Source organism: Chondrus crispus, genomic scaffold (genome assembly GCF_000350225.1).
Source record: "Chondrus crispus Stackhouse genomic scaffold, scaffold_37, whole genome shotgun sequence".
Classification (NCBI taxonomy): Eukaryota; Rhodophyta; class Florideophyceae; order Gigartinales; family Gigartinaceae; genus Chondrus; species Chondrus crispus.
The window spans coordinates 1-24,600 of record NW_005179283.1 but is presented as its reverse complement, the minus strand read 5'-3'; the positions used below and the strand labels follow the sequence as shown (position 1 = coordinate 24,600).

The window sequence follows — 24,600 nt, the reverse complement described above, 5'->3', positions numbered from 1 at the left end:
GGCTGCGCACATCGACTGCTCTCCCTTTAAAAGTTCGTCCTGAATCAGCAATGCCTTTGCCTGAATAACGCTTTGAGTAACCGGCATCTTGAGTGAACGGGAAATTGTGATAAATTCAAGAAGCAACTTTTCGAGCAACGGAAGGGCACATGCTTTGACGGATTTGCTGTTTAGAGAGAAGTTTGAAGTAATTGCCGTTTCCATGGTACGGTTGATATTTGATCGAATGTTTGTTACAGTTCGGCGAGAGATCTGGTACTTTTCATGATGTGATTACCGAGTGTCCCTGTTTGCATTTGTCTCGCGATGTCTGCATTTTGATTGACTGTGAGGCGCGTTGGCCGCGTTTCAGGCTTGGGCTGTGACGATATTTTTGCTGTCATGTCCATTTGAGTCAGAAGGGGGGCGATCAGGAAAGGTGATCAATACGAGGGTTGATTGGGCGATGGGTGGAGGTCGCCAGTCTCAGGGCCTCCTTTAAGACAGCATGGACGGGCATGTTTGGACATGTATGGACGTCGGCCTGCACCTGATTGGTCTATATAATACTTTTCTTAACAGTATGATGGCGCACACAATGTTAAAATAACAGCTTCTATCATTACTAACGTGCCATGCAAAACAAAAATCATTGGCTATCGCTACTGGATAAGTGTGAATGAAATCAATCTAGATCCAATTTTGCACATATCAAAATCCAGTTTAATCAGTGACGCGCGGTCACGCGATTTTGAACACGCCATTTTGCCGCGTCTACATTCCCCAGCTCCTCCCCGCCCCGCCCCGCACAGCTGGCCGTCATCCCCTCACCCGCCTTCCTCCTCTCCTTTCTCCGCGCCCTGCCGCTCTGCCTCTCGCAAGGCGCGCCGCGGCTGCGCGTGCGGCGCGGCTTCGGCGCTTCGCCCGCGTGCGCCGCCATGCGCGAATGAAGCAGAAGGGGTCTGGTGAGCTGCTTGCGGAGCAGAGTTGCAAGGGGGGCTTCGGGTTCCTGGCGGCGTGCAAGCGCGGGCGGGGACACGAGATGATGGCGCTGACGCGTGGAAGTGCGTCGCTGGCGCGGGCGCAGCGGCGGCACCGGCCGTAAGCGCGGGCGTTGCGAACGGTCAACGTGGTGAACGGGCGCGTGCTGGATGGACGGTTTCAGAACAACTACCCGGCGTGCGCTCTGACGTACGAGGAGTGAGTGTGCAGCACGCCGTGCGCCACGACGGAGAGGGGTGGTGAGCTGACGTTGGACGTGCAGGACCCGATCACCGGGATAACGTTGATGGCAGACCGGGCGACGGTGTGGCTCGGCGACCGGTACAGGAGCTGGGTGTTCTTGCTCAACCTCGCGCTCAAGCGGACAGTGCGGGCCAGGCGGTTGAAGGTGAGCGCGGGGCGGTGCAGGTTCGGAGACAGGTTTAGAGGGGGTTGTAGTGCAGTGGACACACTCGCCAACGAGGGCGTAAATCTCGCTATGAGGGAAAGCGGTATGTCCAGTCACCACCAAGGTGTTCGGGACCCTCTGTCCGTGGTAGCTCAGAGGTAACGCGAGAATGGCGGGTAGAGTCGCGGTCAGCGCGTGAAGGGGTACTCGAGATCGAGTAACTAGAAGGAATGGGGGTGGCGGTCGCGTCGCGGACCGCTATCGACAGCGTCGAAGAAGAACAAAAAAAGAAGGGAGAAGAAAGAAGGAAGGAGAAGTGTAGCGTAGAAACGTAGAAAATAGGGAAAGAAGTAAAGGAAAACAAGAAAAAGGGTGACGACGAAGGGTGCAGGTACCAGACTTCGCCAACTAGATAGGAACCGTAGAGGATCCTACCAGAGATGGGGTCCGATCACCTGATGCCTCTTTACTGTAGCGCCTTCCGACACCCGACCTATATAGGCCGAGCGCCGTCGTCGGCGTCGGTTACTAAATGGGTAATTAATAATTAATTATCGTCATTAGAATTGCCACTTGGCATTGGACGCTAATTAGCGTAGAAACTTGTGGGCACCACGTATGTATACGTGTCGTACACGTGTTGTACACGTATCATATACGTGTCATACACGTGTGTCCACGTGTGTCCACGTGTGGCCACGTATGGTACACGTGGGGTACCTTCCCAAGTGTGCGCGCACAGTACACGTGTGGTGCGCTTATCATACACGTGTGGTATCATCCAAAGTGTACGCGTACACTTTGGATGAGTACACGTGTCATAGACGAGAGCGCACACCATACACGTGTGGGCTCATCCAAAGTGTACGCGTACACTTTGCATGAGCACACGTGTGATACACGTGTCAAAGGCGGGGAACGCGGCCCCGCGACGGCGGTGACCAGCGATAAGGGCGCAAAGTCACTGCACTACACTTGCTGCATGGATATGGGATCAATCATTACGTCAACTAGGCGCAGCTAGGGGGCGGTTTGCAAGCGGTTGCGGGACGAGGAGGTGGTCGTGGGGTGGATGGTGGGGAGAGGTATTTTATTTTGGAGCAATGGTTGGGCATCGGGTTTACTGTACTCGGTGTGGGATGAGTTGTGAGTTGGTTTAGATGGACAGTGGATGTTAGTTAGATGGTTGTCGGTGAGGGTGATGCGGAGTTGGGCTTGCAGATGTAAGGTTTGTAAAAGGTGAACGGAAGTGAATGCGGAGCGCCAGAAACCCGAAGTGCCCCTTGCAACTCTGCTCCGCAAGCAGCTCACCAGACCCATTCTGCTTCATTCGCGCATGGCGGCGCACGCGGGCGAAGCGCCGAAGCCGCGCCGCCCGCGCAGCCGCGGCGCGCCTTGCGAGAGGCAGAGCGGCAGGGCGCGGAGAAAGGAGAGGAGGAAGGCGGGTGAGGGGATGACGGCGAGCTGTGCGGGGCGGGGCGGGGAGGGGCTGGGGAATGTAGACGCGGCAAAATGGCGTGTTCAAAATCGCGTGACCGCGCGTCACTGATTAAACTGGATTTTGATATGTGCAAAATTGGATCTAGATTGATTTCATTCACACTTATCCAGTAGCGATAGCCAATGATTTTTGTTTTGCATGGCACGTTAGTAATGATAGAAGCTGTTATTTTAACATTGTGTGCGCCATCATACTGTTAAGAAAAGTATTATATAGACCAATCAGGTGCAGGCCGACGTCCATACATGTCCAAACATGCCCGTCCATGCTGTCTTAAAGGATGCCCTCAACGAAAACGTGAATGTGGAAGAATATGAATCCGGGCGAGTGCGCGGCGTCGCATTGCGCTCGACCTAGAATTGAACTTCACGTGTCGTGTTATGATAAGCCGTGACAACCGGGTTTTGGTGGCACTAAACCGAGGGAGGCACTGTCAAAGAGGGCACTAAATCGTGACCCCCCCTGTATCGGAATTGAAACGGCCTCATGTTTTAGATATTTTTCGGCATCCCCCGGGCCCGTTGTCGCAAATCTGTTGCAAATCTGTTGCAATTATAGTGGAGTCACAATTATCGGGGATTTGAATCACCGAGAGTACAGTAGACTACACTGGACGGATTATACGGGCAATGCAACGGAGGCGATTTTAGTCTTGCACGGTAAGTATCCTCAAACAGCAAAATTCTCGATGCAACGCCACAAGCCAACCCAAAGCATCTGACGATACAGTCACAGTAATATCACTAGATAATACGTAATCTATGCAGTATGGGTAAAGAACAAATATGACCTTTCAGCCCTGCTTCAGATACATTCCGCCATCACTTCATTACGTTCACATACGACGCATAAAGCGAAATTTGCTCTAACAGAGTGCTCAAAAAGACCATCAAATCATAATAGCAACAACTACAAAGCTCAGAGATACAATGGATTTCTCGTCTTCGCCCCCTTGGGATAGAATTCAGAAAAAAATTGCGGAAGCATCTTGACCGATGTTTCAGCGTCGTACTTTCGGGTGAAAATAAAGTGCTGCTGTAGCGTCGCTATGGAACGAGCCTCTTCCTCCGGGCGGTTCAAGACTTCATCAGCAAATCTTTCCGCAACTTCTTTTGAAGCATTCTCGTAAAAGCTAAGAAACAAGGAGCACATGTGCTTGTGGTTTGGATGTACAAACTCAAACCGTCGGTCTATCCGCCCACCGCGGATAAGCGCTGGATCCAGCTTTTCTATATGATTTGTTGTGTAGATGGTGAGGATCCCATCGGTAGAGACCAAGCCATCCATGCCGTTTAGCATGCCTGAAAATGTCAGTGCAGGTGAGACCTCACTCTTTCGATCCTCATTGAACAGTACATCAACATCCTCCATAACGAGCAATGCCCTCCGCGGAAGCGAAGACAGAGCGTCCTGAAGTACCTGGTTGCTGAAATCAGAAGCAGTGAAACTGAGAAAGCATGCGTTCAAGCGGAATAAGCCAGCAAGCATACGAATAGTGGATGTCTTTCCACATCCCGGGGGGCCATGGAACAGATAACTGCGTCTGTGAGGTAAGCCGTGTGTCTCGTACCACATCTTTGTGTCCTTCGCGACAAAATCTCTGATATCCTTCACAATCGCCTCAAGTTGGCCATCCGGCAAAATGACACTCTTCGGCGATCGGGAACGCTTGTAGCCCTGATTACACCAATCTCCTTGCCCCCCGTGTGTCTTGTACCGAAAAAGAGTGAACCTTCCTGGCCTCGGCGTCATGTTCGCCTGTTCGCGGTCACTTCGCCACTTAAGCGCCACAGCGCAGAGCTCCTGCATGGCCTTTGAGTCGTAGCCGCCCAGCACGACGGAGCGGAATACCTCCACGGCATAACTCTTGGAGACCGGTAAACCATAGCCCCAGTGGTTGATGAAGACAATGTGGTCACCCACTTTGACTTTAGCAAGTCCAAGCCCCATTTGGTAACGCTGCACGGGTGGCTCGACCTTCTTTTTGAGAGTTCCGAGGCTAGTATAGGAAGCCAACAAGGAAGCAAACCTCTCTCTTGCTTCGTCCGCACCGACATCTTCACTCTCAAAAAAGGCATGCTCTGATTCATCCTCCGAATCTGAATCTGAATCAGAGTCCGTAGCCTCCAAAGGATCATAGCGGTCAACAGGGCAATTCCACAACGAAGTCAACTCACCAGGGCCTTCCCTCAGGGGGTAAGACACACCGTCGATGCCCTTTACGGTACGGACTTTGGTCCTAGTCTTTTTCGCCTTTCCCTCTGGCTCCGGGGACGGTTCATCGACCGGCTTTAGAGTCTCAAAGTCTGCGCCTACGTCCACGGCGAAGTGGGCGGCGTATTGAAGCACAGCATTGTATAAGGCTGTGGATCCGTTGGGGATCTCAAGTACGGACATCTTTTGATGATCCAGTCCACATCTCTCAGCGGCTTCTTTGGGGAAAAGCTTTTCTTTATCGAACGTAACAAGAGCAGCCGCCTCCTTTGCAGGGTTGGGTTTCGGGACTGCGACGACATCGTTGACGACATTGTTAAGGGTGTGTTCCGGCATGACTGAAAGGCAGAGTGCTTGGCAGTATGGAGTGGCACGGAAAGACGAGTGGCGATTGTTGTGGGAGAGTGAATCGGTGACAAAGGCGAAGGGATGTCGCGGGGGGGAGGAGCAGGAGGATGGTGTCAAGGGGGTGGAGCGAGGGGCATAAAGCGAAACAAGGGATTGCAGGTTTAGCACAGGAAATCTAGTGCATAACCAGGCTTCGGAAGGTGGAGAGCAAGCAGTGGATGTGGAAGCGAAAAGTGTGTGCACGGGACAGGCGATGCGCTGTTTATGTACTGATGGTGTTGTAGTCGGAGGCGGAGTGTGGAGGGACGGGACCTGAAAGCTTGTGTAATGATGCAGCGAGTTGAGGTTAGCAGACGTGCGTGATGCGGCTGCGGGGGGTGATGAGGAGGGTGTCCAGCGAATAAAAAGGGGAGTAGCGCAATACGTGGCTTGGAGCTGTAATGGAGGGCGCAGCAGGTTCGCATACCGTGCAGTCTCAGTACGAGCGCTCAACCTGCGAGGCCGCCGCGTCTGCGGGAGCACTGCGTCTGAGGGAACACTGCGTCTGCGCATCGAGTGCAGTGGCGACCTGTCGACAGTCGATATTGACATCCGACGTACATGGTACCGCGTATGTGCAAAGTGGATAGGGAGAGGCATCTGAGCAGATCACACAGATTGTGAACAGCGATGTCTCTTCGCGTGCGTCTGCTATGCAGTAAAGCATAGCTTTGCTTGCACGGTCTGGTGCTTGTGAGGCGAGATGCGAAAAACGCCACGTTTGCGAATACTGCACATATGCTGTACCGTTGTACTGTACAGTACGGTACAGTACCAAGGGTACAACCTTGATACGATATATTCCATCTTCGTGCTCTACAGCACCTTTATCTCTCGTCTCTGCTGCGTTGGGTCGCGCCGCCCGGATCGACAAGCCGTCCTGTGGACGACAATCAAGCAATCAGAACAGTTGGCATCCTCCAAATCTGGCGACAACTCCTCTTCTTTTTTTCCCTTTTTTTCATAATTCGGGGGCGTAGCTTGCGTGCCGCACTGTGCACGGAGCGGCACCTTTTGCATAAATATAAAAATATTAAAAAGCGGTGATCGCTGCTGCTGCGCTGGCACAGTTCCGCCTGTTCGGCAGGCAACAATCTGGCAACAATCTTGCTCCAATACTGTTCCAGTACAGCACAACATTTCAGTCTTGCCACTGCCGTACAGAAAGGTTTACCGTGTTGATCTGGTCCCGAGACAAGCAAAAGAGAGTTAGAGAAAGGTAAAGTTTACTCGGGCTACAAGACCGCGCTCACCCTTGTAGATCCCGGCTAACGCCGAGACCACGAAGTGGTCATTATTTTCGTCTGACACCGCCCCTCCATCGTCACACCCATTAGGCCCTGCCGCTGCTGTGGCGGCAGGGGCCGCCAGCGCCGGAACCTCGGCCGAACGCCGAGGGGCGAGCACCGTAGAGAAAGACTCTTGACTACTGTATGCTATATTCCGACAACCCGGACGGGCCGGACGCCCGAAGTCACAGGGCAGCCGTCGCCGCCGACCTACTGTAAATAATGCACCGGAGTGCCAGCTGTAGTTCAGTATCCTTAATATCCTTCCCTTCTCATACCTCAACCATCGCCACATCGACATCCTGTACAGTACACCATTTTGCATACAGTACCGCTTGTATCATACTGTACGGTTGAAAAAGGGCTACAACCGAGTATCGAAAATACTGTAGTCTACAGTACTGGGCGACTCCTGAAATTCTAAAATCGCAAATTGTGTTGACCAAATCGGGATTTTGTGACACACAAACGGCGCGTTGTGCACACACAACGCGCCGTTTTCTCGGACGGGCGACCCCATGCTAGGTTAAATGTGTATCGCACAAATGTCAAAATGTGCGCGCGTACAATCCAAATTTACTGTACACAGAGAAAGCGTCGGCCGCCGCCCGACCGACGAGACTCGACATCTACATCCTACCGAGCATGGCTCTGAATGAGAAGTAGCAATAGAATAGCCATTTGGTCATTCATGGTTCTGACGGTGGCTGCTCGGTGAAAACACCATCATGATTGAGCTTAGCTCACAGCACACACTGTAGATAGAGCTCCGACGGCGTCATCGCCGGCGTCCGGTGCCGTGCTCGTCGTTAGGAGCGACCCTGACACACCGTGCTCGTCGTTAGGAACGAGTTCAAAGCATGCGTACAGTAGGGGGACGCACATTATGTGCGCAAGCATTTCCGTGGTAAAACTCATTTTTTGTTCACAAAAAAGAAAAATATGACTCTGACACAAAAAATAATTTCCGGAGGCGCCCAGTGGGCGCCTCCGGAAATTATTTTTTACCGTACTTTACCGTACTTGAAGTCGCGCTCGCAATTTGGGTGTGGACTGTGTACACATCTTCTTTGCCGATCTTCGATCGCTGATCCAAAGCTAACATTGCCTTTCACAACTGTACGGTAGCAAGACAAACTTGCGCTTCCCCCACCCTCATCGTGGCTCTACCGTATGCATGACATGCATGTTCATCCCACCGCCATGCGTAAACCACACTGCCGTGCTCGCAACCCCTCCAATAACCAACCCTCTCATTCATCGCCCAAGCAACTGGTACAATGCCAAAGCCCCCGCCACGCTAACGTTAAGAGAATCCACCGGGTCATGCGCAAGCCCCATTCCGACCGCAACCTCCTCATCTCGCGACCCCTCTATCCGGATCAGCACATCGCAAGCGTTCCGCACCATTGTCCGCAGCCCTTGTCCCTCGCTGCCCATCACCACGAGCGTGGGTCCGTCCAGCCTCACGCTTTTCGCACTCAAAGCGTCGTTGCTCAACGCCGTCCCTATCACGCGCCATCCATTCTCCGACGCCCCCTTCAAGAAACGGGGCATGGACAAAACCCCCTGCACGCGCATCATCTCCAAAGCCCCCGCTGACGCCTTGGACACCACTGGCGACAGTCGGCACGAGTTGCGACGGCACGCAATCACCCCGTCCGCCCCGAGGAAATGCGCCGATCGCATCAATGCACCAGCGTTCTGCGGGTCCGTCACTTCGTCCAGGACAAGGTAGCATGGCGCAACGCCTCGCGAGTTCACGGTAGTCTCGTCCACTTTCGGTAGACCTTTCAGATCCTCGTACTCGAGCTTGGACGTCTGCAACACAAGGCCCTGGTGCGGCCGGTTTCGAGATAGCATGTTCATATCCCCCTTGTCCAAACGGATGATCTCAATCTGCTTTCCTGTCGCCATCGTCATGATTCTCTCGAACGCTGCATCATTGTCGACCTTTTTTGCCGGGCCCGCGGTGTCTCTGTTTCTCACCATCCCGCGACCCTCCTGTACATACAACGCCTCGAATCTCGTCCGTCGACCGGCCAAGAGCGCCAGTAGAACCGGGTTAACACCGTACACCAGGTCATCGTCTTCCGCATTTAGGGCCTTCTGAATAATTGAAGGTTCTTCCGTTTCCATATACCCTTGTCGGGGATTGCGGCGCCCGCCCCATTCCGTTTGAGCACTGTTTCGGCCCTCTCGTCGATGGCGATCCATATATTGCGATTCACGATTAAATCTGTCCCGGTCATCTCTTCGCCAGGAAGGCTGTTGATGCTCTCCATAATAGTCCCCCTCTCGTGCATTACGCTCGCCCTCTTCGTATCTACGCTCGCCCTCATCGTATGTACGTTCTCGTGGGTCTCGTCTCTGGTTTGGGTTTCGAGCTCTTGGGTTCTGCTCACGCCTGCGCTGGTCACCCTGGTCTCGACGGGGTGGGCCATTCTGAGGTTGAGACCCTCTGTAGGAACGATTGGGAACCTCGTCAAAATCCCATGCTCCTCTTCCACTTCCCGGAGGTCTCATCGAACATACCCATTTCAACGATGATGCTGGAAACTTTTGCCTGGTGCTCCGAATCACCGGACCTGTGCTGCTTACGAAAGCGTTAATATTCATCGCTAAGAAGCGTACAGTCAAGATGAAAGACAAGCCTTCTGGAGGTAATGAAATCCCGAAGCGAATCAAGGGCAGACCAGCAGAACCGGAATAGGTACGGACTTGTCGGAAATTGACGGTGTGCCGAGCCGACGAGGGATCAAATGGAATTGAGCTCAAAACACATGTTTTTCGGGTACAGTAGCTTTGAACGAATTCCTGTACTGAATTGTATGAGAAATGCTGTACCGAAGGGTACAGCGTCACAGTAGTATCCTTTCAGGGACAGTACAGTCCATACCGCTCCATAGTGCAGCACCGTGCCACGCGGTGAAATACTGCACTATTGGCGTATTGCACTATTTAAGGGAAGATCTCGCCAATTAATTTTTCAGCGTAGCTTTACTTGAAGAAATGTACGCTGCACACGTGTCGAAAGTCGTGACAAGCGGCTTTGACCTGCACTATTGATGATGTGCACTAATCACAACTGCACTATTGAGGAGGTGAGGAGGTACTCTCTGTAGTGACACTAAGAGAGTTCACAAACGAACTCGTGTCGAAAGGCTGTGCTCTTTTATCCGGCCCCACATCTCCAGCGATGGATATTTCGACAGCCAGTTGCCGGTATCGATGGCGGCTTGCCAGTCACGGAGACCTCAAAGACTTGTGCTACTGAGCGAGGGCATTACTTTCCGTCAGAAAGAGCTTCATAGGCTATTCACACAGTATTTTATTGTACATAATGAAAGGAAGCAGAGGTGATAATGCCGGCATCCACTGAACCATAGAATCCCGTGATGTGGTTCAAGGAAGGCATGGGGGCAAGCAATTCAGCATTAAAGTAACCGTTGTTCCGGTTCTCTCGTCAGTTCCTTCAATACTGGATTTGCTTTCCCCATGCCTTCCCACTTTGCAAAAACAAGCTCTGAAGTTGTGTGGTCATGGAGCAATGTGTTATTGTGCAGTAGTGTACAGTAAATGATGGACACCGGAAGGTATCCGATTCTTTTCAACTGGCGTCGCACGAGCAACTGAAGGAGAAACTTGACCAGTGGAAAATTCTGCCTGAAGCAACTTAATCTCTCGCAGATCTTGCGAAGATAGGGCGGCAGCAACTGGCTCGAGAGAAGGAATTTTTCCGTACTTGTGGTGTAGTCTTTGCATGGTCTTGCCGATTAGGGAAAAGGTCTCGAAGACACCTTCTTGCACAGTGCTCGTTGTCAGCGACGAGTTTTCGGATGCTGCCCTTGTTGCTACCCGAAGCAAAGTTGTGGAATATTCCAGTGCCAAACGAACCAGCAGGTTCCCAGTTAGAATATCAGTGCTTGTCCCAAGATTCATCAACGCTCCTTCAAGACCCCTCGCAAGCACGTTTAGCTCATCACAGATAGCTCGGCCTGACTGGTAGGGACCCTCCTGCCAATTCTGCGGAATGGCAGACGCATAAACCCGGGCCCTCTCAATCAGCTGTCGTTCGGCATCCCTAATTGGACCATCCAACTCCTTTCTGATATGGGTTGTGATCCTTGTTTCAAGTAGCGCTACCAAGCTTTCGCCATTCTTCTGTGCCGTAGAATCCAGTTTCAATTTGCGATGACGAGCCGCTTCTATCGTCGCCAGAATCGTCATGGGGTCAGCGTTTCTCATTCTCAGAAGTATAGGGGAAATAAATTTGGAATACAAATTGTCTGATTGCTCCACAACCCAAGCCACGAAAAAGGATGAGTTCTGTGATCCGGAGGACGAAATCCGTGAGTACACTGAGTACGTTTGTCTGAAAATCTGAAGAGTCCTGTTCAGCATGAGATTGACGGTGCGTGGCGTAACTTCGCTTCCAGGAGCTGTCAGCGCGCCTAACTCGGACACCAGTTCCACCTCTGCAGAATTCAAGACCACTTGCCGTGCATGTTCGGCCTTGCCAATACGAGCGAGCCATGGCGCAAACACCCCCGCCGTCTCTCCACCGCCATCTGTGCCGCAGCTTGTCATTTCAGATGCTAGCTGTTGGACCATGCCTTGAAATTTTGTGTAAGTTCTCGGGGACGCTGACGTCGTAACTCCATCCTCTTTCAGTTTTTCAATACTTGCAACGCAATCTTCAAATCGCTTTTCGGCGAGCAGAGCCTCGATGTCCCAGACGCGTTCTGTCCATTGAAGTTCCAGAAAAACCCGCTCCGCCTCTGCTTTTCTCGTCGTCATTTCTTGCGAGGCTGCATAATTTGAAGAATACAACAGCGGCTCAAACTGTGGGTCACGGGTCAAAGGAAGGCCTGCCGAAACCATTCTAGCCTGTTCGACACTCTTTTCGACATCAGCAAGTACCGTGTCCAACTCGGAGATCTGCTGGCTCACAATAGAGGCCAGTTGCTGTGCAGCGGGAACACTCCTCTCCTTAACGGCAGCCTCCGACAGGGAGATTGCCTTAAGAATATTTCGCTCATGAGGAGACTGAAAATCATTGTCGGGGTCATACGTCCTCTTCCACAATGAGCTCCTTCGGCGCAGGGTGGATGAAGAGCTGAAAGAAGCCGGAGGCGAATGGTCCGAAGATGAGCGTGCGACTGAGTCAAGTGTGGGGTTCGCATTGCGCAAGAAGCCATCTTCGCCCTCTCGATGGCCTGGCGGGGGCCTCGGTCTATCCTCCCTCTGCTCACCTTGCGTGATATCAATCGGGAAGTCGTCATTCAAAAACGGATCACGAGAAGCATGTGTGGACGGCAAGGACGAGAATGAGTCATCGTTGCGCTGGCGCAAGGTGTCGATAGATTGGTCTGGGGGCTTGGCATCGCTGACTTTGTTGGAAGCGAGAAACCTATCCTTGGAGGAGCGACCCCTTTCCGGAGTGGCACGGCCTCTTTGCAATGAGCGGAGGGCCTTTGCTGAAAACAAACCCCGAAAGGGGCGCTGGCGGTTTGCCGAGTCGAGAGAGCGATTTCGAAAGACGCGGGGCTGCTTGTGAGCGTTGGTATCATCGATACTTCGTTGCTTGCCAACAAACGGGCTATGATGCGACGGTATGGCTTGGATCTGGGTCTCATGCATCACCGGACTTGACGAGCGCGGCGGGATGGCAGGCGATGGTAGGGGGAGGCCGGGGGAGGGGTGCGGGGTAGCTGATAGGGGACGCACGACGGCGGGAGATGGGGAGGGAATGGTGGCATCGGGGGGGGCGGAATGACGCAGAGCGCGCTTCAATTGGGGCTCAATTAGCTTGGGGGTGGGGGGCAGGACAGCGGAGCGTTCATTGATGGGGTTGTGGCGACGGGCGGAGGCGGTAGAGGAAGAGAGGGGGTTGTGGGGGGCCGCGAAATCTTGTGGGAGGATGGGAAGCGGGGGGGTGGGTTGACGGCGGAGGCGGCGCCTGGCCAAGCGCTGTCTCACACTGCGTAGCATGAGAGCGGAAGCTGAGGTTTGGGAGGGGGGCGGGATGCCCGAGAGGAGGAGGCGAGGCGGTGATGGACCGGGGACGGGGTCATGGAGGGGGGGAGGGATAAGGGGATTAGAAGGACGCGGAGTTGAGGAGGGGTGGGGAACAAGGAGCACTGAAGCGGCGCCAACCGGACATACGTACAGTTGCAGTTGACCAGCATTCGCGCAGACGTCAAAATTTGGCGGAAACCGCCACAAAATTGCTAAAAAAAGGACAACGCCATACAGACAAGGCGTACTCCGGACAAAACGAGTTCCAGTTCCGCCTGGGTGGGCTGTCCGTCTTTTCATCACCGTTAATCTGTTGTCTATCATAAAAGCTTTGAGTCCACCGTCTGCACAACGCAAGTCCCCTGTTTGTTTAAAAACTTTCAGTGCGTCACTGCTCCCTTACTCGCGGATGACACAAGCTGTCGGTACTTCTTCAGCACGCCGCGTGGATTCGACTTAACGTACGGAGTCCATGACTGCCTCCGACTTTCCATCTCCGCCTCGCCAACTTCAACATTTAACAACCTCTTGTCCACGTCCAATACCACAATGTCTCCCTCTTCCACCAACCCAATCGGTCCCCCAACAGCAGCTTCCGGTGCGATGTGGCCGACCACAATCCCATGAGTCCCACCAGAGAATCTTCCATCCGTAATCAACGCTACCGTCTTTCCAAGTCCTGCCCCCATAATCGCCGATGACGGTGACAGCATTTCCCGCATCCCAGGACCCCCTTTTGGTCCTTCCTGACGGATCACCACCACATCATTTTCCACGATCTGTCCCGTAAGAATGGCATCCATCGCCATCTCCTCAGACTCAAACACACGAGCCGGTCCGCGATGTTGCGAGATTTCCTTCCCAGAGAGCTTGATCACGGCTCCATCAGGAGCCAAGTTTCCTCGCATGACCACTAAATGCTTCCCTGGCGGTGCATACGGATTTTCTAGGTGCCGAATGATCGTTTGTCCACTCGGTAGCCCAGACGGAATTTCGGCCAGGTTCTCTGCCATCGTCTTGCCAGTCACTGTCATACAATCACCGTGAAGCATTCCTTGGTCCAAAAGATATTTCATCACCAGAGGTATGCCCCCAATCTTTTCTAGATCGGCCATCACATACGTCCCAGATGGTTTAAAATCCCCTATCAACGGAACCCGGTCCCCAATTCGATTGAAGTCGTCAATCGTTAAGTCCACTTCTGCCTCATGAGCCAGAGCTAAACAGTGCAGTACCGCGTTCGTACTACCCCCCAGCGCCATACACACAGTGATACCATTCTCAAATGCCTTTTTCGTGCAGATTTGTCTTGACGTGATCCCGCGTTCCATACAAGTGAAAAGTGCTTCGACAGACCTCTTGCAGTCTTCTAGTTTGTCTACACTCAGCTGATTGTTCACGTCGACAGCCGTGTGAGCAGCTGAGTATGGGACAGACATGCCCATGGCTTCGATAATCGATGACATCGTGTTGGCCGTAAACATCCCTCCGCATGCACCGCTACCCGGGCAAGAGTTGCGCTCGACGCGGCCAAGCTCCTTATCATCAATCTTCCCAGCACCTCTGGCGCCAATTGCTTCAAACGAAGAAATAACGGTCAAGTCCTTGCCATCTAAATGACCGGGGAGAATACTTCCGCCGTAAAGCATGACCCCAATTGAGTCATTCCGAAGGATAGGCATTAGTGCACCAGGAATGCTCTTGTCACAACCACCTAGAGTGATCATACCATCTGCGAGGTACCCTTCGTGCATAGTCTCAATACAATCGGCGATGAGATCCCTAGACACAAGTGAGTACCTCATACCCAATGTGCCCATCGTTTCTCCGTCGCTAATGACTGGGGTACCAAACACAAACGCCTTTCCCCCGATGGACTCAACCTCCTTTTGTAAGGCTTCGCCAAGCTCATTCATGTGTGCGTTACACGGTGTGGCATTCGTATGAGTACATGCGAGGGTGATAATCGGCTTACCAAAGTCCTCGTCTTGAAAGTCCACGGCGCGAAGCATTGCACGTGTTGCCGTCCGTTTGTTCCATTCGGGAGTGCCTGGTTGATCCCCAACCAAGCCTGAGGAGCGATCACGTAGGTGCGACGATGTTGACACCTCCGCGGCCGTCATCTTCACAGCACGTACGCAATGTGTGGTTCCGCGTGAGGCCCGATTCGAGAGCAACTGATTTTTGTAAACATTCACAAACGACGTGCGATGTATAAGCGGCCCCGCGGCAACAAAAGCGATCGATTCCATCGCGAGTAAACGGTAAAGTCAAGTCGGTGCGTCCCCGCGAAGATCAAAGACTTGCCTTTTGCGCCGGATTCCGAGGAAAAGTGTTTTGTGAGGCTGGAAAGGGTACCGATAAGGGCAGATTTACTTGTGAAGCGGAGAATGGATTTGGTTTTGCGAAAAGACGCACGTTGTTCCGGCCGGAGATTGAGGGGTGGGGACTCAAAATCGCCCGCCGAGATTGTCTTGTGTCTTGTTGGATAGAGAAGTAGTGAGCACTGTACTGTGCTGATGAAATGGATCAGGTTCAACGTGTCCATTCAGACCTCAATTGGGGACATTGGCCACGTGTTCCAGTAACACGTGTCACAACGATGACTTCATGAAAGTTCGCAAGACTGCTGCAGTGCGACACTCGTTGTGTTCCCCATGTGGCCTTCATCGCACACACCTTGAACTCATTTGTCCCAAGGTGACAGTATCTCTCGCACTTGCCGAGCGCGAATTTCACGAGCGGATAAGCAAATCCACTGACTTCTCAGATGTCGCAGCTCTGACACTCTAGTGCGCCCCTTCATGTGAAATGCTACAAACTTCTCAAGCACTCACCCGGTGCATCACCAATCGGGCCTCCTTTACTGTTGGCATCTGACCTCATGGGCGAGTTTTGTTGTAGCGATGCCACTGCTCTTTCTATTCTCACTAATGCAGCGAAATTTCATATGTCACTGACGTAGAGTAACGCCTTCCTACAAGCATTTCTATTATGCAGGGTCACCTAGAATGAACCACATTTTCTTTGATTAGTCTTCTTTGCTGCTTTTTACGGACCCCCCAATTTCTGCACACATCGCCGCAATTCCTACTGAGATGCCTCCATAAATGTTCGCAATCTTCGCGCACCAACCCGTCTCGCCCGCAGTGGTTTGGGGAATCTGACAAACAAATCTTGTTACTCGAGCCACGTGCGCATTATCCTTCCCATCCTTTGTAGAATAGAATGTAGGGAGCAGGAGCTGAAACATACGCCCGAACAGTGACGAGGAATACATGACGGGCCGCTTGTGTGAAAAAGTCTCAAACCCTTCCTTCCCACCATACGCCCCTATGCCTGACTCCCCGATACCCCCGATGAACGACCCGCGCCCACCTATTTGCAAAATAGTCTCGTTTATCCCAACCGACCCAGATATCGTGTTGGTAATAACCGTCTTCGTCACATCATCGTCGCGACTGAACAGGTACAGCGCTAACGGTCTTTCCCGTCCGTTAATGAAAGAGATCGCCTCATCTACGGACTTCACTTTCAGGATCGGCAAAACAGGGCCGAACAACTCTTCCTGCATAAGTGCGTCGTCGCCATTCGCAACCTCAACAACAGTGGGAGAAAAGTAATGACTCGCGCTATCGTCATAGTCGCCTCCCAGAATAATGCGGCCTTCACTTGCGTTCACAAGCCCAGCTATCCTTTCGACATGTCTCGAAGAAATAATCCGGCCGAAGTGTCTGCAGCTCTTCGGATCGTCTGTGTAAAATTCCCGCACCGTCGTCACGAGCTTTTTGACAAACTCTGCATAAACTTCTTCCTCGACGAGGCAGTAGTCCTGAAACAAAACAGAAGAACATCACAAAAGGAAGAAAAAAAAACATAAAAGTTAGTATTTTCATCTTCCATGGTCTCGTGTCGCAGTCATTTCTTCTTCCAAGTACCTGAAAAAGAAAAACTTACAGGTGCGAGACAGACCTGCCCAGCGTTGATAAAGTGGCCTTTTGCAATAGATGCAGCAGCAAGACGAACATCAGCCGACGCAGAAACGATAGCCGGCGATTTTCCGCCGAGCTCAAGGGTCACTGGAGTAAGATGCTTCGCAGCAGCAGCCATGACTATACGTCCTATATTTGCATTTCCAGTGTAAAGGATGTGATCCCACTTGAGCTCCAGCAGCTCAGTACAGCGTTGCGGACCACCAGTGACCACAGCGCAAATACGAGGGTCGAGGACAGATGTAAGGCGTTGCAGATAGCGTTCTGAGGCTGTGGCGTGCTCCGAAGGCTTGAGACACACTACGTTGCCGGCTGCGATTGCATCAATGACCGGCCTCACCCCAAGCATGATGTTGAAGTTGAAGGCCGAAAAGATAAGGACGAGGCCCTTTGGTTGCCTGTGTACGTAGACTGGAGCCCCAAAGTCACGAGATGCGAAAGTCGGCTTCGCGAGGGTGGATAAGTGGCGCATAAAGTAGTTGAGGTCGCTGTAGATCGGAGAGAGGTCGTACCCGACCGCCTCCACCTCCTTCTTGTGTACATCTGCGTTAAGCGCGGCAAGCAGATCGCTCTCCGTAGATTGAAGGAAAGCCCGCAGCTTGCGTAGCTCTGAAAGACGAAAGTCAACAGAGAATGTGTCACGAGACGCGAAGCCATTCTGCAGACGCTCATAGACTTGATTCAGAGACTCAGAGTCTGTCATCACGAAGAGGTAAAAAATAAAACCCTTGACAAGCTGTAGGGTAGACGAGGAGGTGTGGGAAAGACGGTGCTGGGAAAGATTGAGATCTCGCAGGAGCCTGAAGCTCTAGTGTCGGCTATTTGTAGCGGAGTCTAGCTCGGAACAGTCGTGCAAGGTCGTAGTACCATGCCGAACAATCAGTACTATATACAACGTCATACAGTGTCGTGCTGTAGACCAAGCGCGGGTACGACCAACTAAATCGGAATGAATTCAGCGGAGCCATAACGCTTCAGACACGCAATGTATCTCAAAAAGGGCACGTGAGGGAGAGGACCGGAGTAGGAATCCCGAAAAAGACCTGATTTGTTCACCATCCTGTATCCGCACAGTCTGAGGTGCGTCGTAAAAAAACCGCAGATGATGCCGAAGGTTCGTGTCAACACGAAGCAGATGTTGACACGAACCTTCGGCATCATCTGCGGTTTTTTCACACGAAGCAGATGTTGACACGAAGCTTCGGCATCATCTGAGTTTCTGCAATTCTGCCTGTCTTCAGGCAGAATTTTCTCAGAGCTCTTCTCTGAGGTCTGCCGTATTTTTGGCCAGTCTATGACTTGGAAATTAGCCGTCTGAAATGTTGATCATATGTAACATTAGCCAATTAAAACGCTCCATTTGTCCGGGTACAATTTTTGTAGTAACTTTGTAGTAACTACAAACTTTGTAACTACAGTACAAACTTTGTAGTTACCCTTGGTATGTCCTTGTAAACGAGTAGAATTGGAAATTGGCTCTATTTGCCTGATCCATACCTTTGTACTACAAAGGTATGGTAGTACAAAGGTATGGTAGTACAAAGGTATGGATCAGGCAAATAGAGCATCTGCACTTGAGTATCTGTCCTATAACAAGTAAATCAGAAACTACATTGTGGATGGGCGAAAGTGACAGAGATAACCGTGCCTTCGTCGCACATCGGCGAAGTTTGTTCAACTCTGGAGGAGAGCAGAGCGTGGCACGAGAGAGATACAGAGTGGGGGCAAGTGCTGGCAATCGTCCCGTAGATTGGTAGCTACCTGGGACAGCCGGCAATCCAAAAAGAGTCGTCGGCGAGGCTCATGGACGGGTACCAAATCGTTTCCCCGGAGACCTACTTCGATCCCCTTCTCCCGGGCCAGCCTTCGGTCCCGGCGCCCGCCGGCTATTTCCCGTGACCTAGTGCAATGAGCAAAATTGGAATACATACACCCATCGACAAACACAGCACGGTAATTCTCAACTTTCTTTTAAAAGAACCGCCTAGTCTAATGTACACTGCCACACCGCTCCACGATAGAAAAGCCTGTGCAGGTCAAATGGTGTGGAAAGTGGTGGGAGCGCGCTCACCGGAGGTATGACGGGCGCACGCTGGAAGAGGGGTAGGGTAATGCAGAACCCTGGGTACAGCAGTATGTCGTGTAGTGGACGTCCAGCAATGTGTCCTGCTGTTTTGTCATCGTTCGACACCGCTGGTGTCTTTGCAAACCGAATAATTTTCTTTGCCAACATTTAGCCTTTTCTTTTTCGGGTCAAGCATATTTTCATAATCGCTTAAGAGCTCTCTGTCCAGAAACACGGCTTTCATGACAAGGCAAAATCATCCAGGGCGCCGACTTTCTCAACACCACCCCATGCACGGCAACCTGGTGCTCATGTGTTTGACGACGCGGAGACACTTGTTGGGTTTGGAGAACCACTTTGTGTCTGATCTGCACATCAGCGCTCTCCTTTTCAGTCTTCTAGTCACACTGAAATGACTATTGAGACGTCTGACACTACCTCCAAAGCTACACTTCGTGCTGCGGCAAATGGCGTTTCCGCTCATCTCATATGGCAGGTCACTGCGCGCGTAGCGTCGTTTGCGATCAAGGCTATTGTTATCCGTGCATTGGGTCCCGCCCAGTTTGCTTTCGTGGAAATTCGATTGGGTTTGCTTGTGTCTCTCGCGCTACTGCCGGCTATTGGCGCATTCCGGAAAGTATGCCTGCGTGTACCAGATGAGCGCACCGCTGCATCTTTAGCTTATCTCTGCTCTTTTGTTACGGTGGTTGTGTCCGTACTGCTTGGGACTATCGCTTTTTACAATGACTCCATCAACGCAGCGTCTTGGGCAGTTGTTACTGCTTCTTTGGTGATACGTGCCTTTGGAGAACCCCCACTGGTGTTTGCGAGGAGACGAGAGCGGTACTATCAGTCTTCAAGAGCGCGAGCTGTTTCAACAATGGTTTCAGGAATCGGGCAAGCGCTAGTTGTTAGTTTTGTCTCAGATCCCCGCTGGGCGAAGCCGGCCAGTGCTAGTGGACATGTTTTTTACTCAGCTTCATTGGGAATTGCAATGTACTTCGCTACTGGACCACAGCGAATACCACTGCTTTCTTTCGGAGAAGTTCGGGCATTTTTGCGATGGGAGGACATACGGATGACGGGAGTTGTACTAGGACAGAGCTTGCTCAAGTTCATTCTGGAAAATGGCGAGGGAATCATTCTAGATGTTACTTGTCCAGCTACAGTGAAAGGGGCCTACAAACTTGCGGGCAATTTCGCTTCGATCATGGCTAGGTTTTTTAGCGAAGCATTAGAGGAACAGTCGTTTAACGTGTTTCATCGTTTGGCTCCTGCTTTTCGAAATTCAAAGCAATTGTTGAACACTGATCAGACTGGCCGCGAGGAAGAAATGAGGAGCACATGTCTATCGACGCTGAGCATGGCGCTCAAAGCGGCAATCGGAATTTCAGTTTTGATCGCTTTTGTTGGTCCTGCCTACTCATACTCCATTCTACGCCTGCTGTATGGCGAGGATTGGGCAGATCGTACTTCGGCGCCTGCCCTCCTGAATAGCTATTTCGTGTACCTTGTCTTTATGGCTGCGAATGGAGTAAGTGAAGCATTTGTATCTGCATCAGCGTCCACTGAGGAACTTAAACTTCAAACTAAGTTTACCACCCTACTCAGTATATGCTACGTCGCGGCCCTGTACGTTGCTGCGCTTCGCTTTCAAGCGACTGGCATAATTCTTGTCAATTGCGTGAACATGGCACTCCGAACAGCATACTCGGCATGGTATTTCCAAAAATTAACTGGGCGGTCGAGTTTGGAGTTCTTCCGATCGGCCCTTCTTCACCCAGGTGTCATTGTTTCTTTATTCGTGACGAGCCGCATATCTAAGATGAGCGAAAAGTTTTTCATCAGTGGTGAACCAAGTTTTTGGTCCGGCGTCAAAATGAGTTTATATGAACGGATCGCGTTGCACAGCTTTTCGGGGTTGTTTGCTGTGACAGTTTTCGCATGGTCAGTTATCAAATTTGAATCGAGTTTTATATCGCAGATGCGATCGCTCCGGTCTCATCAAGACTAGAACCAAACACGACTTCGAGTGCGGTTTGCACTTGTCATGAAGCCCGCCGATTGAGTGGTTTCTCTGGATGTTTCAGAGGAGGTCATGTTTTTTTCGAGCTTGCAGAAATTTCCTTGTCTGCCATGCGCATTGTGTCCGACGCAGGTGTCCTCATGAAGTCTTCTAATGCTACGTGCTTCAGATCAGTTGTTGGGTGTCTACCAAGTGTAGGTTGAGATGGAAGAACTCCGAAATGAAAGTCTAGCTCTGAGCGCTAAAGTTTACGACAGACTTTCTGTTTGTAGCAAGAGACGTAGGGTGTTAGCTGGCCGTTGTGCCGACTGGAACATGCCTACTACTGAAATTTCCACACTCGCACAGTTCGCATCAGGCCAGGTATTGCTAGGTCTTCAAATTGAGCATCAGGACGAGATCCATCTGGCATTGTCCGTTGGACCGAATCAAAGTTACAACACGCGCATGTAACCAGTGCCACTCTCTTTCGGAGTTTTGCGGATTGCTGTACATCGTTCACATCCCATTTAACACCGTCAAACTCAAGACATCCTAAGGCATCTGAGATGGAGCAGTGGCAATGCCACATCACAACTACGACCATTTCGACATTGTCCGGATGCGAGGAGACTGGAATAGTAACGTCTTGAACGCGCGATTTCATCGTTTGTAAATTTGAGACAGTCTCCCATCTTCCTCCGACTCTCATTGCAGGGTCGATACTGATGCAGCGCCAAGCAGAACGAAAGGCGAAAAGTGTTGCGGTGCGTGGCGTGCAGCCGTCTCCGACTGCAAGAAGTACCACATTTTTGTCTCGGAAGGATAAGATTCCATCCTTCTCGGAGTGAGAATCGCTGTGCGCGTGTAAGTAATGACGTACTGTTGAATAAGCACTCATGGATTCCGCGAGCTCCTGAATCGTGGGGTGATGATGAAGGGTTTACCATATACAAGTCTGGTGTTAGGGAGTGGAAAGAAAGTTGCGGAAACAGAGAACTTGGAGAAGGGCTACAAACTGGTCTAATTTGATCTATCTGTTGACGTACCTTGCCGTTGGGGAAAACCTTGGTTGAGACATGGTTGGCAGGCATTCATCGTCGTATGGTTAGGGGCATCACAAGGGTTAGTGGAATTGCTGATGCTTAAAGCTACAGCACCGCATCTGAAGACGACGAAAACTTGAGAAATGGTCGTACTCTTAGTCGAATGAGGTCCTCCGCACATCTGAGACCAACAAACTCATCCATATACCGAAAGCTAACATGTTGCAAGGGCTCTTCGGGTGTGGGATGCTCCGCTTCCCTAATAGCTTTCGCTTTTCGCTTCGCCCTAAGTATCTTCACAGTTGATGATGCTTGGGCATGTTGGCGACATCTTGTTCCGGTCTGCAACTTTTTGTTTTTCGTCTCTTCTTTTGGATCAATCTGCCGGGCGTCTGGAGAGATAATCGACAAAGAGCCGTTCCAGCGAGTAAGACAAGGGACCGCATAGGATATGGCGTACGGGCCGGCAGTCAAAGGAGGTCGAAGAACTCTGCCAAGAGCAGAGCGAAACTTGTCCTCAAGTTGTGGGCAGTCTTTGTCAATCTGGTTCGTGTCCTTGAGGTACAGTCGGTAAATGTCCCTGACGTCTGTGAACCGATTTGAACTAGGCTGAAACTTGTGCTGCTGTATTGTGGACCTGACATCGTCTCTAATCGAGGGATGCCTTCCTTCTCTTGAAGGAGACGGCATCGGGTTGTAACTCTGTGTCGATGGAGGTCCCATTTCGGCAGCTGTGACGAGGGCGAGTCGATAATTCACCATCAGAAAATGGCTACTAGAGATATTGTAGTCTCATTTGTAGTTGTGTGTGTGTACAGTAGTTGCGAATCAATGTTCGATTTTGTAGAAACTCAGGAAACGCCCGCGGTGAAACTGGGGGATGACATCGTCGGCGTTCCGTGCGTTTGCGACGGCCTCGTCAGAGCTACCCAAATAAGCACCCCATGTGTCTGTGAGGATACGTGTCTAATACGTGTAAGCACGGAAAATGAGGCTCTGCCCCCAGAGTTGTCCTTGAGTTGAAGTCAAGTGTCCTATAATTTTAGAGAGCGACGGCTACGTCAACAAATTCATCGAAAACCAAACATATATCTTACCTCTTGGCCTAGATGTGCGAGTGCGGTTGGAGAAAGGAGTCACGTCTTTGAAAGGCATACGCTCTTTTCTTCACAAAGAAAAAGAAATCAATTACATATTGCAAACTGTACAATTTATTCCTTCTACATGAATGGAGAATGACAAGGATGGTAAAGTATGGGCGCTGCGAAGTACGCTAAGGATATAAAACAAGTGACGTACATCGCTTTCAAAGCCTCAAGAAGTGAAGGTGCAGCATATCCAAATACTTTCAGATAGATGTCTGCAGCGGCATATACATAATTTCGGGGCATAGATAATCGAGCGGCCGCGTGTCACGAAGGGAAGGCATCAATATGATCAATCCTCATCCTCTTCCGACTCGTCAGAATCGTTGCCCATGCGGTTGATGCGAGAGCCCATGTAACTCACACCACGCGGAAGACCTTGCCCAGGCTGGTACCCGTCACCCAGAAACTCAACACGTGTGCGTCCGTACGCGTCACGCTCTAGATAGTCATCGCCGTCCAGACCCTCTCCTGGTTCTCCCCATGTGAAACCGGCAGCGCGAAGACAAAACACTGAAGACACACCGCCACGACGAGTGGTTAAACCAATCTTGGCCATATCAAGAGTTACAAACGCTTGCTTCATAGTGGAACCAGGGACTGGGACCATGTATAGTTTCCCCCCGGGTTTTGCGAATTTGAAAGCACTGGCAGAAGTTTGTACAAAGCCTAGGGGAATATGAGGACCACTTGGGTTGTAATGAAAAACTTCAAAACGAAGTCCGCGATTCTCGTCCATGCCATAGAGATGCTCAGCTCGTATTGAGGCTCCTTCAAACATTATTTCTTGATTACGCTGAACGAAAGGGTCAACAATTTCTGACCTATATACAGGAGTCCAGTCCTCGTCGGCTACACCGTTGAGAATTGCTCTATATATGACCTGCGAAAGGCAATAGAGGACGCGAGGAACAAAGAAGAGTGAGGATGAAAGAAATAGTTAGAATTGGCATTGAAGGTGACGGAACGAAGGAGGGTGTGATGTGTTGATAGTACGAGGACAACGATGAAAACAACTGACATAAAAAGCTTTCTTTGCCTTCTTCCCCGGGATGGGACCCCATGCGTGGGAGTTGAAGGCGAAACCAAACCGGATAGAAAACATATGTTTGGTATCGCGAACGGTAACCTTTTCGCCACAAATAATGAGGCGGCCTCTCTTGCCATCATTCTTGCCATGCTTATTCCTAAGAACGCGTTCAATGATACCGTCCTGCTTGCCAAGAACCCTATCCAATGTGAAATCGGCATAGCCCAAAACGGAATTCTTTCGCAATTCATCGCTACGCGAAGTCTTGGAGTAGACGACTAGGCGATATTCCGCGCGAGAGGCTGCTGCGGGGTCGTGCTCAGGAAAGGGAATTTCGAAGCTCTGGACGAAAGCCGGGGAGGAGTCGGACCAGACAATCTCTGTGCGGGCGAGCTCTGTGGCCGGAGAGCGAGGATCGGAAGAGTCTGGGCGCATGAGGACAGCGAAGGGATCGATGCGACGACCTTTTAGGTCGATGGCGGCCACTTTGAGCTCGACGTATGTGCGCGACGAGCCTGAGGCCATGGTAAGGGGGG

General features: G+C 51.4%; 8 protein-coding genes; 1 reads left to right on the top strand and 7 right to left on the bottom strand.

The window, feature by feature from the left end:
• Nucleotides 1-3,488: 3,488 nt before the first annotated feature.
• CHC_T00006134001 (hypothetical protein) lies at nucleotides 3,489-5,984 on the bottom strand. XM_005718235.1 is given in 2 exon segments: nucleotides 3,489-3,788; nucleotides 3,789-5,984. 1 exon segment carries the CDS (start codon nucleotides 5,982-5,984, stop codon nucleotides 3,789-3,791), a length of 2,196 nt encoding a protein of 731 aa, XP_005718292.1. The 3' UTR covers nucleotides 3,489-3,788.
• A 4,331-nt stretch (nucleotides 5,985-10,315) lies between these two features.
• On the bottom strand, nucleotides 10,316-11,164 carry CHC_T00006133001 (hypothetical protein). Its single transcript, XM_005718234.1, has one exon. The coding sequence runs from the start codon at nucleotides 11,162-11,164 to the stop codon at nucleotides 10,316-10,318; it is 849 nt and encodes a 282-aa protein (XP_005718291.1).
• A 1,831-nt stretch (nucleotides 11,165-12,995) lies between these two features.
• CHC_T00009385001 (dihydroxy-acid dehydratase) lies at nucleotides 12,996-14,904 on the bottom strand. XM_005718233.1 is given in 2 exon segments: nucleotides 12,996-13,161; nucleotides 13,162-14,904. The coding sequence occupies 1 exon segment, from the start codon at nucleotides 14,902-14,904 to the stop codon at nucleotides 13,162-13,164; it is 1,743 nt and encodes a 580-aa protein (XP_005718290.1). The 3' UTR covers nucleotides 12,996-13,161.
• Nucleotides 14,905-14,975: 71 nt separating this feature from the next.
• CHC_T00006132001 (hypothetical protein) lies at nucleotides 14,976-15,329 on the bottom strand. The gene has a single exon (XM_005718232.1). The coding sequence runs from the start codon at nucleotides 15,327-15,329 to the stop codon at nucleotides 14,976-14,978; it is 354 nt and encodes a 117-aa protein (XP_005718289.1).
• A 110-nt stretch (nucleotides 15,330-15,439) lies between these two features.
• Nucleotides 15,440-17,741, bottom strand: CHC_T00008341001 (aldehyde dehydrogenase, (NAD) activity). XM_005718231.1 is given in 4 exon segments: nucleotides 15,440-15,812; nucleotides 15,813-16,613; nucleotides 16,739-17,573; nucleotides 17,641-17,741. 3 exon segments carry the CDS (start codon nucleotides 17,739-17,741, stop codon nucleotides 15,813-15,815), a joined length of 1,737 nt encoding a protein of 578 aa, XP_005718288.1. The 3' UTR covers nucleotides 15,440-15,812.
• Nucleotides 17,742-19,250: 1,509 nt separating this feature from the next.
• Nucleotides 19,251-20,852, top strand: CHC_T00006131001 (hypothetical protein). The gene has a single exon (XM_005718230.1). The coding sequence runs from the start codon at nucleotides 19,251-19,253 to the stop codon at nucleotides 20,850-20,852; it is 1,602 nt and encodes a 533-aa protein (XP_005718287.1).
• A 34-nt stretch (nucleotides 20,853-20,886) lies between these two features.
• On the bottom strand, nucleotides 20,887-22,109 carry CHC_T00006130001 (hypothetical protein). XM_005718229.1 is given in 5 exon segments: nucleotides 20,887-20,913; nucleotides 21,205-21,759; nucleotides 21,893-21,910; nucleotides 22,043-22,093; nucleotides 22,094-22,109. 4 exon segments carry the CDS (start codon nucleotides 22,091-22,093, stop codon nucleotides 20,887-20,889), a joined length of 651 nt encoding a protein of 216 aa, XP_005718286.1. The 5' UTR covers nucleotides 22,094-22,109.
• Nucleotides 22,110-23,084: 975 nt separating this feature from the next.
• On the bottom strand, nucleotides 23,085-23,620 carry CHC_T00006129001 (hypothetical protein). XM_005718228.1 is given in 2 exon segments: nucleotides 23,085-23,326; nucleotides 23,327-23,620. The coding sequence occupies 1 exon segment, from the start codon at nucleotides 23,618-23,620 to the stop codon at nucleotides 23,327-23,329; it is 294 nt and encodes a 97-aa protein (XP_005718285.1). The 3' UTR covers nucleotides 23,085-23,326.
• Nucleotides 23,621-24,600: the final 980 nt, after the last annotated feature.